At 37.8% G+C, this 17,410-nt stretch overlaps 1 protein-coding gene across 6 annotated transcripts in view; it reads left to right on the top strand.

Moving 5' to 3' along the window:
* Mtif2 (mitochondrial translational initiation factor 2) overlaps positions 1-17,410 on the top strand; it is a 25,312-nt gene extending 7,902 nt beyond the window's left edge. For all 6 annotated transcript variants that reach the window (XM_070025651.1, XM_070025646.1, XM_070025648.1 and 3 more), the window contains 11 exons: positions 1,781-1,952; positions 2,697-2,857; positions 3,796-3,972; positions 7,031-7,170; positions 8,276-8,400; positions 9,934-10,138; positions 10,443-10,695; positions 11,803-11,943; positions 14,027-14,191; positions 15,686-15,826; positions 16,413-17,410. In XM_070025651.1, the coding sequence (XP_069881752.1) occupies positions 1,781-1,952; positions 2,697-2,857; positions 3,796-3,972; positions 7,031-7,170; positions 8,276-8,400; positions 9,934-10,138; positions 10,443-10,695; positions 11,803-11,943; positions 14,027-14,191; positions 15,686-15,826; positions 16,413-16,585 (1,853 nt within the window). In that variant the 3' untranslated portion in view covers positions 16,586-17,410. The remainder of the gene's footprint in view (positions 1-1,780; positions 1,953-2,696; positions 2,858-3,795; positions 3,973-7,030; positions 7,171-8,275; positions 8,401-9,933; positions 10,139-10,442; positions 10,696-11,802; positions 11,944-14,026; positions 14,192-15,685; positions 15,827-16,412) is intronic.

Here is a 17,410-nt window from a genome sequence, read left to right as displayed (position 1 = left end):
TGTATATATACAGTTTAGTGCCTATATATAATATATATTATACATAATAATATACATAATAAATATATATTATATATAGGCAGTCTTCATTTTTCATGGATTTGATATTTGCAGCTATTCCTACTGTATTTGTAAAAATGTAGTTGTCATCTATAAATCAATACTTAGGGCAGTTATTATTCTTAGACACACTTAGAGAAGTGTAAAATCCAAGTTGCTCCATATGTAGCTCCCTGCTTAGGTCAAACAAGGTGATGTTCTGCCTTCTTGCTTAGCCCCTCATTCTGCAAACAAGCATCCATTACAGTCTGTTCAGTGGTTTTCTTTTCAAATTTTCATGCTTTTAATTTTTGTGGTGATTCTGATATTTAACTTGGCTCTTATCTAGTACTGAATTGTATCAGCACTAGAAGGCTATCCTGTGCCTTATATAGAAAACAGATGTCCCAAATTAGTATATCTATGATTCAGTTATTGTGCTATTGACTGTGAGTTGTTAATAAAGCAACAATGTACATTTTTGAGAAATATCTTCCAATAGACACTTAAACAAAATTATGTGTTGATTGGTTTATGAAATGATGTGATTAGAAGCTTAAATGCCTCATTTGTCCATTTCTCCTAGAAGCAGTGGTTTATGACAACTCTGTAGAACGTAACTTGTAAATAACAAGAATTGGCTGTGTCTACCTATATTACTTATTTTTATTTGAATGACATAGAATAAAGAAATAAAGAATAAAGAAACAAAGGAATAGACTATGATCAGTGACAATACTGATTATGTTATGAGCCATTTAATTATTTATTGATGGTGCCGATACTCAGAAGGTACATAAGTTTTCAGATATTTATGAATATGCAGAAATCTAGTTATGGCATTTTGAGTGCATGATAGTTTAAGGAATTAAAAATTTTCAAACTGAGTGCCAGTAATTCATGCCTGTAATCCTAGCTACTAAGGAGGCTGAGATCTGCCCAAGCCAGCCTGGGCAAGAAAGTCTGTGAGACTCTTACCTCAATAAGCTACCAGAAAGCTGGAAGTGGCACTGTGGCTCAAGTGATAGAGTGCTTGCCTTGAGCTGAAGAGCTGAGGGACAGCTCGAGCACAGAGTTCAAGCCCCACAACTGACAAAAACTAAAATTAAAGAAAAAAAATTCAGCCGGGCGCTGGTGGCTCACGCCTGTAATCCTAGCTACTCAGGAGGCTGAGATCTGAGGATCGCAGTTCAAAGCCAGCCCGGGCAGGAAAGACTGTGAGACTCCTATCTCCAATAAACCACCAGAAAACCGGAAGTGGCGCTGTAGCTCAAGTGGTAGAGCACTCGCCTTGAGCTGAAGAGCTGAGGGACAGTGTCCAGGCCCAGAGTTCAAGTCCCACGACCGACAAAAAAAAAAAAAAAAAAAAAAAAAAAAAAATTCAGGGGCTGGGAAGGTGGCTCAGTGGTAGAGCACTGGCCTTGCATGCATGAGGCCCTGGGTTCGATTCCTCAGCACCACATAAGCAAAAAGAAAAAAGCCGGAAGTGGCACTGTGGCTCAAGTGGTAGAGCGCTAGCCTTGAGCTGAAGAGCTGAGGGACAGCACCCAGGCCCAGAGTTCAGGCCCCATGACCGGACCCAAAAAAAAAAAAAAGAAAAAAAATTCAGCTTCCTTGTTATTTGTTAAACTGGTTATATACGTATATTGAGTAAACCATTTATATTGGCTTTTATTAACAAAAATTACTTGTTTAAGCATTTAAATCATGATCCTAAAACATTTCGTTTTATTGCAACCAGATTATGTATATGAAGCTTTATTGAACACTACTATTGACATAGATTCACTAGAAGCAGATTCACATTTAGATGAGGTGTGGATCAAAGAAGTGATAAAGAAGACAGGCAGGAAGTTGAAGTGGAGCAAATTAAAACAGGACAAAGTCAGAGAAAATAAAGATGTTGTTAAAAGGTAAGATTTAATTGTATTTTGGTGAAAAGGCCACACAGTTTTGCTTACCATACATTTTCTTTCAGGATTAAAGTAATGTGTGAGTATAAGATAAACTTTTATTCAAAGTGCTAAAAGCACCAAAAAGTATATTCAGCTTATTATAAAACTAAAAGTTACTTTCCATAGTATTCTGAATATATATATGTGTGTATATAATATATACACACACACATATATATTAGTCTGAATTACAAATTTGATTCAATTCTGCTCATTGTTAAAAAGAATGTCAACTTTGGAACAGTTGGGGAGTCATTAAATACTCTGTCATAGATCATTATATAGAGCATGTGTGTGTTTTAGTGTTGATATATTGGTGTGTCCATATTAGGGCTTGAACTCAGGGTCATTATCATGTGATAGCACTCTAGCACATGAGCCACAGCTCCACTTCTGACTTTTTGGTTTTTAATTAATTAGAGATGAGAGTCTCAGACTTTACTGGATGGCTGGCTTTGAACCATGACCCTCTGATCTCAGCTTCCTGAGTAGCTAGGATTATAGGCGTGAACCAGCAGTGCCTGGCAAGTCATTATATTTTTAAAAGGGGAAAAATGGAAATAATAAAAGGAGAAAATAATTTTCTGTAATAAAACTAGAGTGTTGATTTTATTGTTAATAGTAGCTTGCACAAATCACTGCAATCCATATCAAAGTGTTTCTGATAGTTAAGAAATGAAACCCCTTTGCTATTAATTGTAGGCCCCAAGCAGATCCAGCTTTATTAACCCCAAGGTCCCCAGTTGTTACTATAATGGGCCATGTTGACCATGGGAAAACGACGTTACTTGACAAACTTCGAAAAACTCAAGTGGCGGCAATGGAAGCTGGAGGCATCACTCAGCACATTGGTGCCTTTCTTGGTATGAACACAAATCACCTTACAATGTGCTTGGGAACCACACTTAGTATTTTCTTCAACTAAATGCCTTAATTTGAAATACACAGATCAAGTAAGGAGGGCTGAAACTTAAAGCTATCATACGATAAAGTGATGAGTAGATGGTTAAGTTACTTCATACTTTATATAAGAAGTGTAACTTAGGTTACACTTTTTACTCTTGCTTATTAGTTTTAATGAGCTTGTTAAGTTTAAATAATCTGCAATGTGGGTTGGATAATATTGCTATTAATAATTAACTAGTAGGTACCATTTACTGGGCATTTAGAGACAGTTTCAGCTTAACTAACTTGCTCAAAGTACATAACTAGTAACTGGCAAAGGCAGGACTTCTACACAAGATTCTTGGATTCAAATGTTAGGCTATTAACTATATACTAAACTGCCTTTCTGTGGCTTAAGTCAATTATGTAGCTGTAGTTTGCTAATGTATAGGTGACTTTCCATCCAATTATTTGTCTATTCTCTTTAGAATGGTTATTGATTGGTAACCAACAATAAAAGTAACTATATTCTAGAAATATAAAGTTAGATATTACTTGAGAAGAAAATTCTCAGAGTCTCACTGATACTTTATTTTCATTAAGAGTACTTTATGTTTTTGTTGTGAAATTTTAGTCTGTGTTGTTGTGATTGGTACTAATGGACAGAAGCCTGGCTTGGTGTTGCATGCCCATAATTCCAGCTGTTTGGAAGGTAGGAGGAGGAGGATCGTGGTCCCAGGTGGGCAGTCCAAGCTAGCTTAGACAAAAATACAAGGCCCTATTTGAAAAACAAACTAAAATGAAAAGAACTAGGGATATTTCTCAAGTGACAGAGTATGTTTGATGTCATGTATTCCTTCCCGTTGCAGGAGTACATATTTGAGTACTTGGTGTTTTTGAATTTCTATTTCCACAGTGTCTCTGCCTTCTGGGGAAAAGATAACCTTTCTTGATACTCCAGGACATGCTGCCTTCTCAGCAATGAGAGCCAGAGGTGCTCAGGTCACTGACATTGTTGTGTTAGTTGTGGCTGCAGATGATGGAGTTATGACGCAAACCATAGAATCTATTCAGCATGCCAAAGCTGCTCAAGGTATTGTGTTTGACTTACATGTATCAGGTAGGAAGGGTTTTGTTTGTTTGTTTGTTTAATTTTGACAGTCTACTACATAAAGTTTCAATTATGGATTCATTTATATGTAGTTTATTTAATCTTCACAGCAGTCCCAGAATAGATATTTCTATTTCACAGCTTCAGAGATAGTTGTTTTGCCACAGGCACAATAAAAATGGATAGCTGGATTAATTTGGAACTTGTAATGAGAAGTACAGTTTTTGTTTTTGTTTTTTTCTAACCTACAGTTTTTCTTCTCTTTCTGTTCTGAGATTAGAACTCAGGGCCTTGTGCAGGTGCTCTGCCACTGAACTAGAGGTGACCCACCCTCTACAGGGGGTCTTTCTCTCTCTCTCTCTCTCTCTCTCTCTCTCTCTCTCTCTCTCTCTCACACACACACACACACACACACACACACACACACAAACACACACCAGCTTTTAAGAGTCTCATGGACTTTCCTGCCCAGGCTCTCTCTGAACCACAATCCTCAGATCTCAGCCTCCTGAATAGCTATGATTACAGGCTTAAGCCATAAGTGCCTGGCCTATGATGACATTTAAAAAAAAAAAAAACCAACAAAACTTTTCAACATGGAAATTTTAGAGATATAAAAATAAGAATAGAATGATGAAGTTCTACATACCCATCATATGAATTCATTAAGATTTACATAGAGGTGATTTTGTTATTCCTTATTCATTTATCTGAACTCTCAAAAGAAAAACTCTCCCATTATCTGCTTAAGTAAGTTATTATTGGATCAGAGACATAAAGCTAGACTAGGCACCAGTGGCTTACATCTGTATCTACTCAAGATGCTGAAACTTGGTGGGTTGAGGTTCAAAGCCATCCCAGAATAGAAAATTACTGTGATTCTATCTTCAGTTAATCAGCAAAAAGCAAGACTGGTGGAGTGGCTCAAATGATAGAGCACCAGCCATGAGCAAGCGAGCTTAATGAGAGTGTGATGCTCAGAGTTCAAGTACCAGTACTAGCACACAAAAAAAAGAACAACAAGGCATAAAATTGAAACAATAGCCTACTTTAATTTAAAATTACAACAAGAGGGAGACTGGCTGCCTTATGGAGACACTAGGCCTCCTTCCCAGACTACCAGTGTGTTCCCTTAAAGTACCATAGCTCAGTGCTTACAGCCAACCTGAGCAGAAAGTCCATAAGAATCCTATCCAGTTAACCACCAAAAGACAACAAGGAGAAGTCGGGCATGAGTGGCTCACGCCTGTAATCCTAGCTACTCAGGAGGCCAAGGTCTAAGGATCACAGTTCAAAGCCAGCCCAGGCAGGAAACTTGTGAGATCTTATCTCCAATAAACCACAGAAGTGGCACTGTGGCATAAGTAGTGGAGCGCTGGTCTTGAGCTGAAGAGCTGAGGTAAAGTGCCCAGGCCCAGAGTTCAAGCCCCATGATTGACAAAAAAAAAAAAAAAAAACCACAAGGAGGTCAGAATGCTTTGCTAAAATACAGAGTGAAGAAGAGGCTACACTTAACCTATCCTAAGATAGATAATGTTAGTGAGTCATTTTTTTGCTGGAGGATTTAGTTCATTTTCTACCATAATATATTTGGGATTTACACATTAAAATAATTCTTTAAATTGTGGCAGTTATAGGAATTACTTTCATCAGTTTAAATAGTTTTTGTTTTCTTTTTCTTTCTTGTCAGTCATGGGGCCTGAACTCTGGGCCTGGGTGCTGTTGCTCACCTCTTCAGCTCAAGGCTAGTGCTCTACCACTTGAGCCACAGTGCCACTTCCGGCTTTTTCTATTTATATGGTGCTGAGGACTCAAACCCAGGGCCTCATGCATGCAAGACAAGCACTCTACCTTCCCAGCCTAGTTTTGTTTTCTTAACAATTACTCTCAGATATTGACTACTAAAGGCTTACTTATTTACTTTAAGGCTTACTTATAATATATCAAGTTTTTAAAAATCATGTTGTTTTCAAATTCATCTGCAGTAGAGTTAGAGTGTCTGTGATTCAAGGTGGAGCAGAATCTGAGTTTACTTGGAAAGAGTTTGTGATTCGGGGAACATTAGCTATGGTATATATTGTATTTACCTCCATCTGTTAGTCTCTCTGTTGCATGAGAGTAGTAATTAAAGGCTTCTTATCTGACAGTGATATATAGCAAGGACATTATGTAAAAGTATATATTCTTCTACCTTTTGTTGTTGTTGCTAGTACTGGGGCTTGAATTCAGTGCCTTGTGCTCATGTTTAATTCTGTCACAAGGCACTATCAATCCTAAGAGAAAAGTTGCAATAATGAAACTGAACTTCAATTCAGGATGACATTTTGAATTCAGCGATGGATTAAAGCCTAGAAATAAGAGTCAAATGATCTGACAGGACTTGAATGATCTTGTTTTTCCTGGAGGTTATCACCAGTGTAGTTATTGATCTTGTTTTCAGGTTTAAAGATTGGTCTTTCTGGCCGGACGCAGGTGGCTCATGCCTATAATCCTAGCTGCTCAGGAAGCTGAAAGCTAAGATCACGGTTCAAAGCCAGCCCAGGCAGAAAAGTCCGTGAGACTCTTATCTCCAATTAACCACAAGAAAACCAAAAGTGACGCTGTGGCTCAAGTGGTAGAGCGCTTGCCTTGAGCTGAAGAGCTCAGAGACAGCACCCAGGCCCAAAGTTCAAGCCCCATGACCTCCCCCCCCAAAAAAAAGATTGGTCTTTTTATACTCAAATTACTGAGGTTTTATTTTTATTGTATATTAGCTTTTAATTATTACCACAAGTAGCTCATTATTTGCTTACAATTATAAAATCTCATCTCTGGATTTCTTTCTACATATATGTATGTATGTATATATGTATGTATGTATGTATGCATGTATGTAGAGTTGAGTGGGTTGATGAAAGTCAAACCTTGGGTCATTTAGGTGTTTTGACTAAATACATCCACAGGACAAGGAGAAAGCCACATCAGGTTGGTGTCCCTCACTGGGAATAGTTGGAATTGAAGGTGTTCGCATTTGTACATTTTTTAACTTTGTCTCTTTCAGTTCCTATTGTCCTTGCAATAAACAAATGTGACAAGCCTGGTGCTGACCCAGAAAGAGTGAAAAAAGAGCTTCTGGCTTATGATGTGGTATGTGAGGATTACGGCGGTGATGTTCAGGCAGTACCTGTCTCTGCACTTACGGTAAGTACAGGCCCCTCAAACGCACATGTGCTCGAATGTAAGCGCTATATGCTGTCTAAAGAGCATTTTGCCAGACATAACTTGTGTTTTAAAAATCCTTTTATTACTAATCAAAACTGGTATACTTTTCCTGATTAGGAGTTAGGCTTAGAGAGGTCAATTACCAGTTCACAGTATAATAACTGGATGGTCAGGAGTTGGTTTTAAAACTAATGCTTTTCACATTATGGAATATTTGGTGTGAGGAGAGTAGGTGGTAAATTATTTGGGAGGAGAGGGGCTAGGATTATAGTTAGCTGAATTTAAAACAAGTTTACAACAGGAAGAATTGAAATATGCTTGTATTTAATGGCTTTTTGAATAGAAATTTCTTAGGGCATTTAAGAAAGATTTAAATAAATCAATACTGCACTCATACTATTAACTATTTTGATTGATCTTATTATTGCTGATTACCCGAATGTTCCATGGATGAAAATGCTATCACTTATTAAAATGTTATTTATAATAGTTGTATTCTCTTTTCAATTACCAGTTATTCTTTCTTAAATGCAAAACACAAGTAAGCTTAAACCTGCCTTCTACCCCTCATCCTCCACAAGAGGGTTTTTTTTTTTTTTTTTTTTTGCCAGTCCTGGGGCCTGGGCACTGTCCCTGAGCTTCTTTTTGCTCGAGGCTAGCACTCTGCCACTTGAGCCACAGCGTCACTTCCAGTTTTTTCTGTTTATGTGGTGCTGAGGAATAAAACCCAGGGCTTCGTGTATGCTAGGCAAGCATTCCACCACTAAGCCATATTCCCAGCCCCAGCGTCCTGGTTTTTTTGAGTTTTTTTTTTGGTTTTTTTGGTTTGTTTGTTTTTTTTAATTGGAAATAAGAGTTTCACAGGGACTTTTCTGCCCAGACTGGCTTTGAACTGAGATCCTCAGATCTCAGTTTCCTAAGTAGCTAAGATTATAGGTGTGAGCTATTGGTGCCTGGTGGTAATTCACCCTTTTAATGCTTTAAGAGAAAAGTATAACTTATGGATCATTTGCCTTTCTGATCCTGATAGTTATATTCACAGGTAATATTTATTAATGTATATTAATTTTTGTTGTTGTTAAAGGGTGATAATCTGATGGCTGTGGCAGAAGCAACAGTTGTTCTTGCAGAAATGTTAGAATTGAAAGCAGATCCTACTGGCCCAGTAGAAGGAACAGTCATAGAGTCATTCACAGACAAAGGAAGAGGGTAGGTCTACGCTAAAATGCTGCTGCTTAATAATTTTGTTCTATAATTTTTGTGACTTGATTATATGACAATTTACTTGTTTTATTTTATGTTGTTTCTTCAGGAGCAGATACTCTCAAAGCATATTTTTGTGTATGTGCAAGTATTGGAGCTTGAATTCAGGGCCAGAGCTTTGTTTCTTAGCTTTTTTTGCATTCTACTGTTTAGCTTGAGCCACCAATACACAAATACTAAACAAATACTAATTTTCTTTTTTCCTTTTTTTTTTGCTTGAACTCAGGGTCTGGGTGCTGTCCCTGAGCTGCTTTTGCTCTGCCACTTGAGCCATAGCTCCATTTCCGGGTTTTTTAAATAGTTTATTGGAGATAAGGATCTCATGGACTTTCCTGCCCAGGTTGGCTTTGAATTAAGAACCTAAGTTCTCAGCCTCCTGAGTAGCTAGGATTGTAGGGGTGAGCCACTAGCACCAGGTAACAAGTGTGGGGGGGGGGGTTGTTTGTTTTTTGGTTTGGGTTTTTCTTTTTTTTGGTCATGGGACTTAAACTCTGAGCTTCAGTGCTGTCCCTGAGCTCTTCAGCTCAAGGTAAGTGCTCTACTGCTTGAGCCGCAGTGCCACTTCCAGTTTTCTAGTGGTTTATTGGAGATAAGAGTCTCACGGACTTTCCTGCGGGACGGCTTTGAACTGTGATCCTCAGATCTCAACCCCCTGAGTAGCTAGGATTATAGGTGTGAGCCAGTGCCTGGCCCCTTGCTTACAAGTGTTTTTTTTATAGTACCAAAAACCTGCTTAAGAAGTTGAGAAAGGGGGCTGGGAAGGTGTCTCAGTGGTAGAGTGCTTGCCTTGCATGCATGAGGCCCTGGGTTTGATTCCTCAGTACCACATCAGCAAACAGAAAAAAGCCAGAAGTGGCGCTGTGGCTCAAGTGGTAGAGCTCTAGCCTTGAGCTGGAAGAGCTGAGGGACAGCGCCCAGGCCCAGAGTTCAGCCCCCACAACCGGACCCAAAAAAAAAAAAAAAAAAAAAGTTGAGAAAGCAATTAATCCTGTGTACATAAATGTGTGTATATGTGTGTATATGGTTTTTGTTTTCTTTTTTCTAGTCCTGGGGCTTGAACTCAAGGCCTGGGTGCTGTCCCTGAGCTGCTTTGTACTCAAGGTTAGCACTCTCCCACTTCTGACTTTTTCTGAGTAATTTATTGGAGATATGAATCTCACAGACTTTCCTGCCTGGGCTGGTATTAAACTGTGATCTTCAAATCTCAGCCTCCTGAGTAGCTAGGATTATAGGTGTGAGCCACCAGTGCCTGGCTGTATATGTGTATTTTTTAAACCTCATAATGATATCTTTGCTTAGAGAGTGAGGGACAGGGTAACATTTTGTACAAAAAAAAATATTCTCATTACTTGACTTATATAACTGTAACCCCTCTGTATATCACCTTTATAGTAACAATTTTTTTTAAAGGAGCAACAAAAAGAAACAATTATATTGTGATTATGGCATTAAGAATATTTACTTTTATATTCATTTTAGTCCCATTACAACAGCTATAATTCAAAGAGGAACTTTGAGAAAAGGCTCAGTTCTGGTTGCTGGAAAGTGTTGGGCAAAAGTACGCTTGATGTTTGATGAAAATGGAAAAACAATCAATGAGGCCTATCCTAGCATGCCAGTGGGAATTGTAGGCTGGAAAGACCTTCCTTCTGCAGGAGATGAAATTCTTGAAGTAGAATCTGAGGTACAGATTCTTTATGTTACTATATATATTTCTATGTTAAATGTATAATGGTTTCAAATATCAATCTGTACTGTTCATATCACATGAGGGGGCCAGTCATGCTGTTTTGAATGCTATATTATTTTAAATTTAAAATTTAATTGTCTCAATCATATTCAAAGTTACCAAGTTAAAAAATTTAAGTTTCTTGTAATTATAAAATCAAGGGTTTCATACTATGAGTTTATCTTGAGAACACACATGTTTAGCCTAGCAGGTATTAGTGTCTGTTTCATTCATTGATGCCAGCTTTCCCCCTGTGAAGTCAAGGGCACGTGAAGTTATTGACTGGAGGAAGTTTGAACAAGAACAGGAGAAAAATAAAGAAGATCTAAAAATAATAGAAGAAAAGCGGAAGGAACATCAAGAAGCATATCAGACAGCCCGTGAACAATATGGCACTTTGCACTGGAAGAAGATATCCTATAAAAAGTACCTTGAAAGAAAAGAACATAAAAACTTAAAGCCAAAAGAAAAAGTTGAAAGAGATTCAAATGTACTTCCTATAATTGTTAAAGGTGTGTTTTTAAAGATTTTACTTTAAAACTCAGTTTTTTTAATATCTGTGTATCTTTATTCCCATAGCTAATTTGGACCTTCTGTTTCATTTTTATTGTTGTTGGTCAGGGGGCTTGAACTCTGGGCACTGTCCCTGAGTTCTTCAGCTCAAGTCTAGTGTTCTACCACTTTGAGCCACAGTACCACTTCCTGGACCTTTTATTTTCTAAACTTATTATTTTATTTTATTTTAGACAGAGTCTTGCTATGTAGGTCAGCTTGACCTTGAAGTTACATTTTCCTTCCACATCCTCTCCAGGTGCTACAATTCCATCCCTTCCTCCACTGGAAAACCCTTCAATTCAATTGAAAGTTATTTCTGTTTTTTAAGAGGCATCTTTCTGCCTCTTGATGATTTTGTCATAAATGTCCTTTGTTTTATTATACTTTATTTATTTGTGGCACTGAGGTTTGAACTCAGGATCTTGTACTTGTCAGTCACTCTACCTCTGGAGCCTTTAGCCCTTCTTTAGTTATTTAAAGATAGGTTTTTATGTTTTTACCTGGGCTGACTTGGACCTTGATCCTCCTTTCTGAGCATTCATGTTGATGGGATTCTCACTAATTTTTTGCCCAAGCTGACCTCAAATTTCAATCTTCTGGTTCTCTGCTTTTGAGCTGGAATTATAGTCATGGTCCACGAGTCTTAACCTGTTTATTAGTAGATATTTATAAAATAAATAATCGTTTTACTGGTAAATAAAAGTGCTTTTGTTGGTAAAACTTATTCTTGTCATGGCTTTAAATAGATTATTGTAATTGTTTTATTTTTTTTATTTTTTTTGGTCATGGGCCTGGGCGCTGTCCCTCAGTTCTTTTGCTCAAGTCTAGCGCTCTATCTATCACTTGAGCCACAGTGCCATTTCCAGGTTTCTGCTGGTTTATTGGAGATAAGGGTCTCACGGACTTTCCTGCCCGGGCTGGCTTTGAACCGCAGTCCTTAGATCTCAGCCTTCTGCATAGCTAAGATTATAGGCGTGAGCCACTAGCGCCCAGCTGATTATTGTAATTTTTGTATCTGTTAATGCTGATCTCTTGCACCTATTTAAACCTTTTGCTTTATTTAGGTGATGTTGATGGTTCTGTTGAGGCCATTTTGAACATTATGGATACCTATGATGTCTCACACGAGTGTGAACTAGAATTGGTACATTTTGGAGTGGGTGATATTACTGAAAATGATATTAACTTTGCCAAAACATTTCATGGTAAGAATTCTGTTTACTATGTGTTTATCTGTTCCCTAGATCACATTATGAGCCACTTACTTCTGTCTTGTTGCTTGGCTTGTCACCCTAACATTCCTGTCAGTATCACCCTTTCTACTCTAGTCCAGTTTGAAGCCATAGCTGCACTTGTCATGGCTTTCTGCAACCTTGAGGAGCAATTCAAGAACCAGTAGGGTTTGTTTAAGTAACGTTACTGCCCCCTCTCCCCAATTCTCACGCTGTTCAAGGTTAGTTCTCTGTTTCATCAATCTTGACTTTTTGAGTGTTCCTATAACTGTTATACTTTCCTTCATCTTTTTACTTTTAGCTACCTATTTTTGTTAATTGGTTACTTTGTAAGTCTTTTTTAAAAATTTAATTGTAAGGGTGATATACAGTTACTTAAGGTAATGAGTACATTTCTTGTCCAACAGTGTTACCCTCTCCCTGGTTTTCTCCCACTTTCCCTCCCCCCTGAGTCCCATCCCCCAAGTTGAAGAAGTATCACCGTTGCAGTGGTTCACTCTTTGTCCTTTGTCTCATTTTTTTTTTTAATTCCCCTTCCATTTATAGGAAAAGCTTCTTTTAGTTTTAAATGCCTAGAAGATAGGGATAAGGTCATTATTAGTTAAGTTACACAAAAAGCTGTCTCACCACCATCACTTTAAATAGATCCAATAACCAGCAAAGCATCAAGTGTTGAGTAATTATGAATCATTTAGAAAGGAGGTGATTTATAACCTGACTTGACTACAATTAGATGTCATCTCTACTATTGAAAAGATACTTTCAGAAATGATGAATTTGAAGTATTTATTTTACTGGTCCTGGAGCTCAAACTCTGGGCCTGGGTGCTTTCCCTGAGCGCCTTTTTGCTCAAGGCTAGTGCCCTACCACTTGAGCCACAGCATCACTTCCAGCTTTTTTTCTGTTACTAATTAGAGATAAGAGTCTCATGGACGTTCCTGCCTGGTCTGGCTTCAAACCATGATCCTCAGATCTCAGTCTCCTGAGTAGCTAGGATTACAGGTGTTGAGCCACCAGTGCGTGGCAAATTTGAAATACTTATTAAGCACTTGTGTAGCCTGGCATCTAGTAGACAAGAAAGGATTTAATAAGACTTTGAGGTAATTGTGTTTTTCTTAATTCTTTTCATTCATTTTATTTGAGACAATAGTATATTGCTTTGGCTTCCTTTTTCCCCTAAACTATTTGCAGTTACTTAGATAGATCATCTATTCTTTTTTTTTCTTTTTGTTTTTGGGTCCGGTCGTGGGTCCTGAACTCTGGGCCTGGGCGCTGTCCCTCAGCTCTTCAGCTCAAGGCTAGTGCTCTACCACTTGAGCCACAGCACCACTTCCAGCTTTTTTTCTTTTTGCTTATGTGGTGCTGAGGAATCGAACCCAGGGCCTCAGGCTTGCAAGGCAAGCGCTCTACCACTGAGCCACCTTCCCAGCCCCAGATCATCTATTCTTTGGTAGATGTTATTTCCATAAAAGTATTTTGCTTTTTAGAATAACTTAAATGTTACCATTTAAATCACTATTTACTATTTTTGAGCATCATAAACCACAAAATTGCAGTGTTTTAACTAAAAAATACAATTTTAATTAAAATAAAAAATCATAATTATGATCATTTTGTTACAAAACTAAAAATTAATTTAGCATACTGCCTAGACATTATGGGCCTTTAACATAATGTTTCTTTTTTTTTTTTTTTTTTTGTCGGTCGTGGGGCTTGAACTCTGGGCCTGGGCGCTGTCCCTCAGCTCTTCAGCTCACGGCGAGCGCTCTACCACTTGAGCTACAGCACCACTTCCAACATAATGTTTCTTGAATGATTAGATTTAAAATGTCTTTTATTGCTTGGCTTTTCAGAAAGTTTTTTTTATTAAGTTTATAATGTGGGCCGTTCATCCAATAATCTGAAACTGTACTACCTTTTATAAGAAAAAACATAATTTCTCATCTACTGAGTTGCTGTTGCTATGTAATTACATGGGAGGAAATTTAGATTTAAGTTTCTGCTAAAAGAGAAATGATATTTATACTACTTTAGTGATTATGTTTTTGTTTACCAGGGGTTATATATGGCTTTAATGTGGATGCAAATAATGCTATCCAGCAGTCAGCTGCAAGAAAAGGAGTAAAAATTAAACTCCACAAAATCATTTATCGTCTTATTGAAGATTTGAAAGAGGAACTGAGTAGTAGATTGCCCTGCATAGTAGAAGAACACCCAATAGGTAAGTGTTGGCTGAATATTACTTTCTAGCATGTTTATCTTAAGTGTAAATACTACTTGAAAGCAAAAATTAGGGGAAATGTTTCCACTGTTCCACGTACTATGTACTAAAAAATAATTACTACCATGAGAATTCATAGATGCTTAATATGTTATAAACATATGCCCTATACCACACATTGTACTTAATTTAACCTCAAGGAGATAGACAAAACATCTAAGAACTTGCTCTCAAGCTTAGAAATGAAGAACCTAATTGTTATTTATTTATTTAATCGGTTGTGGGGCTTGAACTCTGGGCCTGGGTGCTGGCCTTGCGCTCTTCAGCTCAAGGCATGACCTCTGCCACTTGAGCCATAGTGCCACTTTCTGTTTTCTAGTGGTTAATTGGAGATAAGAGTGAGAGACTTTCTTGCCCTGTCTGGCTTTGAACCGTGATCCTCAGATCTCAGCTCCCTGAGTAGCTAGGATTACAGGCATGAGCCACCAGCACCTGGCTTAATACATAAAATTTAACAGTATCAAGAGAGCCATTGATTTGTTTTTGGACTGGAGCAATATATTTTCCCATAGTCCAGCGTCGGATTATATTTCATTGTTAGCTCTCTTTAGTTTCATTTATCCTAAAACATTTTTTTTAGCAGACAGAGCAAGGCTATTTGAAAGTAAAGCAGCAAAAATAGTGAGACCTTTCAAGAGAGGAGTTCCAAACAGGAGCCCAATGGAATCCTGAGGGCATTTTTTAATAGCATGAAGCTCCGCCCATATCTCCTCCCTTGGGCTTGATGCTGATTTCTTGGTGACTTATGAATGTGTGCCTCAGCTCTTCTCTCTGAACTGACACCTAAGGCATTATAGAAAGCAGCATTTGAGTGCAATGGGACAATTTTAATGTTAGTTGATTTTTTTTTAGCACACATTAATAGTGCAAAGCAGTTTCACTCTGATGCCACAGATGTGTAGTGTACATTAATTCATTGCCTGTATTATATATTCCCTTTCTCCTCCCCCTTAATCTGGAACTTATTCAATTGATGTGTGTGTGTGTGTGTGTGTGTGTACATACACCTGTACTGGGGCTTGAACTACAGGTCTCTTGCTCTTGCTTGGCTCTACCTCTTGCTTTTTGCTGTTTAATTGGAGGTTGATGTGTTCTTACACTAAGAACAGTTTGGAAAATGTCAGGTAAATCCCTCAAAAATTGGTAACAAACGTGTTACTGAATTTGTTGTTGTAGGAAAACTGAGTTATAGAATTAGTATTGATTAATGGATATAAAAACGCTTTGATTTAAATCTGGAAATGACAGAAACCAAACTGAAGGAAAGCTTAACACTAGGTTTTCATGGAACAGACAAATCACTTGAGGATGCTTTATTTAAAAATCGGTGTCAAGAAGTGTTTTTGAATTACTATTTTTAATTCTTATACTGTAGAACGTCAAACATTATCAGAATCCTTAGTTTCCCATGTTAACATTCTTCTTTTCTTAAAGGTGAAGCTTCTATACTAGCTACCTTCTTTATAACAGAAGGGAAGAAAAAAGTTCCTGTTGCTGGCTGCAGAGTCCAAAAGGGACAATTGGAAAAACAAAAAAAATTTAAATTAATCCGTAATGGACATGTCATTTGGAAGGGTAAGCATTACCACTGTTTTTTTCTTTGTGCTGCTGGAGATGGAACTCAGGGCCTCACACTTGTTAAGTAGGTGCTTTACCACTGAAACCACACCTCCACACCTTTTCCCATTGGCTATTTTCTAGGTATGGTCTGGAGTTGTGCCCTGGCCAGCTTGGACTTATACCTATATGCTTACCCGTATTACTGGGAAAACTAGCCATCTTACCCAGGCATTGTTTGAGGTGGAGTCTTGAGCCCTACTGGCCTGTGTTCCAATCTTAGTCATCCAAATAGCATTATAGGTCCGAGTTACTGAGCCCTGCATCAGTCTACTATAACACATCGCCAAACCAATTGTGTAGCCTTCTGAAATCCATTCCTCTTTCCCACATATTCCTAGACTGCTTCTAATTTTTAACTCTCCTATTTCCTAAGTTTCCCTGCAATGAGCCAAACATTTGCAGTCTTATTTTTTTTAATGGGAAATTTTTCTGCTACAATTTGTCTTTAAAAACTTCTAATTTTTAAAATTTTGTGTACTTAATACCACGCTACACTTTTAATAAGGAGTTATTTGAATGTACTGTTTTTCTTTTTTTAAAGGATCATTAACCTCACTGAAACACCATAAAGATGACACTTCAGTCATCAAAACCGGGATGGACTGTGGCCTCAGTTTAGATGAAGAAAAAGTAGAATTTAAAGTGGGAGATGAAATAATTTGTTATGAAGAAAAGCAAGTTCCAGCTAAGACTTCCTGGGATCCAGGATTTTAAATTTACATTAAAATTATCAATGCTAAAATGTCCTTTTCTATATAGTAAACTTGGTGGCTCTTATAACTTGGGCCTTTCATTTTGATTAGTTGAAAAAAAACCTATTGCTTTATACTGTTAAAATACTTTAGCTGGCACTGGTGGCTCATGCCTGTAATCCTAGTTACTCAGGGAGTTGACATCTGAGGATCACAGTTCAAAGCCAGACCTGGCAGGAAAGCCTGTGAGACTCCTATCTCCAATAAACCACTCAGAAAACCAGAAGTGGTACTGTGGCTCAAGTGGTAGAGCACTTGCCTTGAGCTGAAGAGCTGAGGGATAGCGCCCAGATCTAGAGTTCAAGCCCCACAACCGACAAATACTTAGAACTGCCTAAGAATTACAGAAACAGGAAATCTCAAGGATGCCTCTAAGCTACAAATACTAGGGTAAAAAGACCAACCATCTGCCAGAAAATTTCATACCACCCTAGCTTAAAATCCTGAGTTCACATTTTAATGTTGACCTGTAATTTTCTCTTAAAAATAAAATGCTGTGACTGGATGTGTATTTCCAAGTTAGCAATTTAGATCCAAGATTATAAACTTGTCGCAAAGCAAAGAGCCATCTCCCATAAGGAACTATCTGACTGAAAATCATCTGTACTCCCTGAAGGGACAGAAATAAAAACTGGGTTATATTTATGGACAGCTGACATTAAAATATATAACCAACTTTACCACCACTCTACTTTCTAGTAAGTGAAAACATGTCCTTTCTGAACATGCCAGGGGTATCTACAATCACTGGGTCACAATCCCAACAGGTCATATTCACATGACAGCA

The sequence above is a fragment of the Dipodomys merriami genome, unplaced genomic scaffold, assembly GCF_024711535.1.
Source record: "Dipodomys merriami isolate MVZ:Mamm:240054 unplaced genomic scaffold, mDipMer1.0.p SCAF_17, whole genome shotgun sequence".
Taxonomy (NCBI): Eukaryota; Metazoa; Chordata; class Mammalia; order Rodentia; family Heteromyidae; genus Dipodomys; species Dipodomys merriami.
This window is presented reverse-complemented; position numbering and strand designations above follow the sequence as displayed.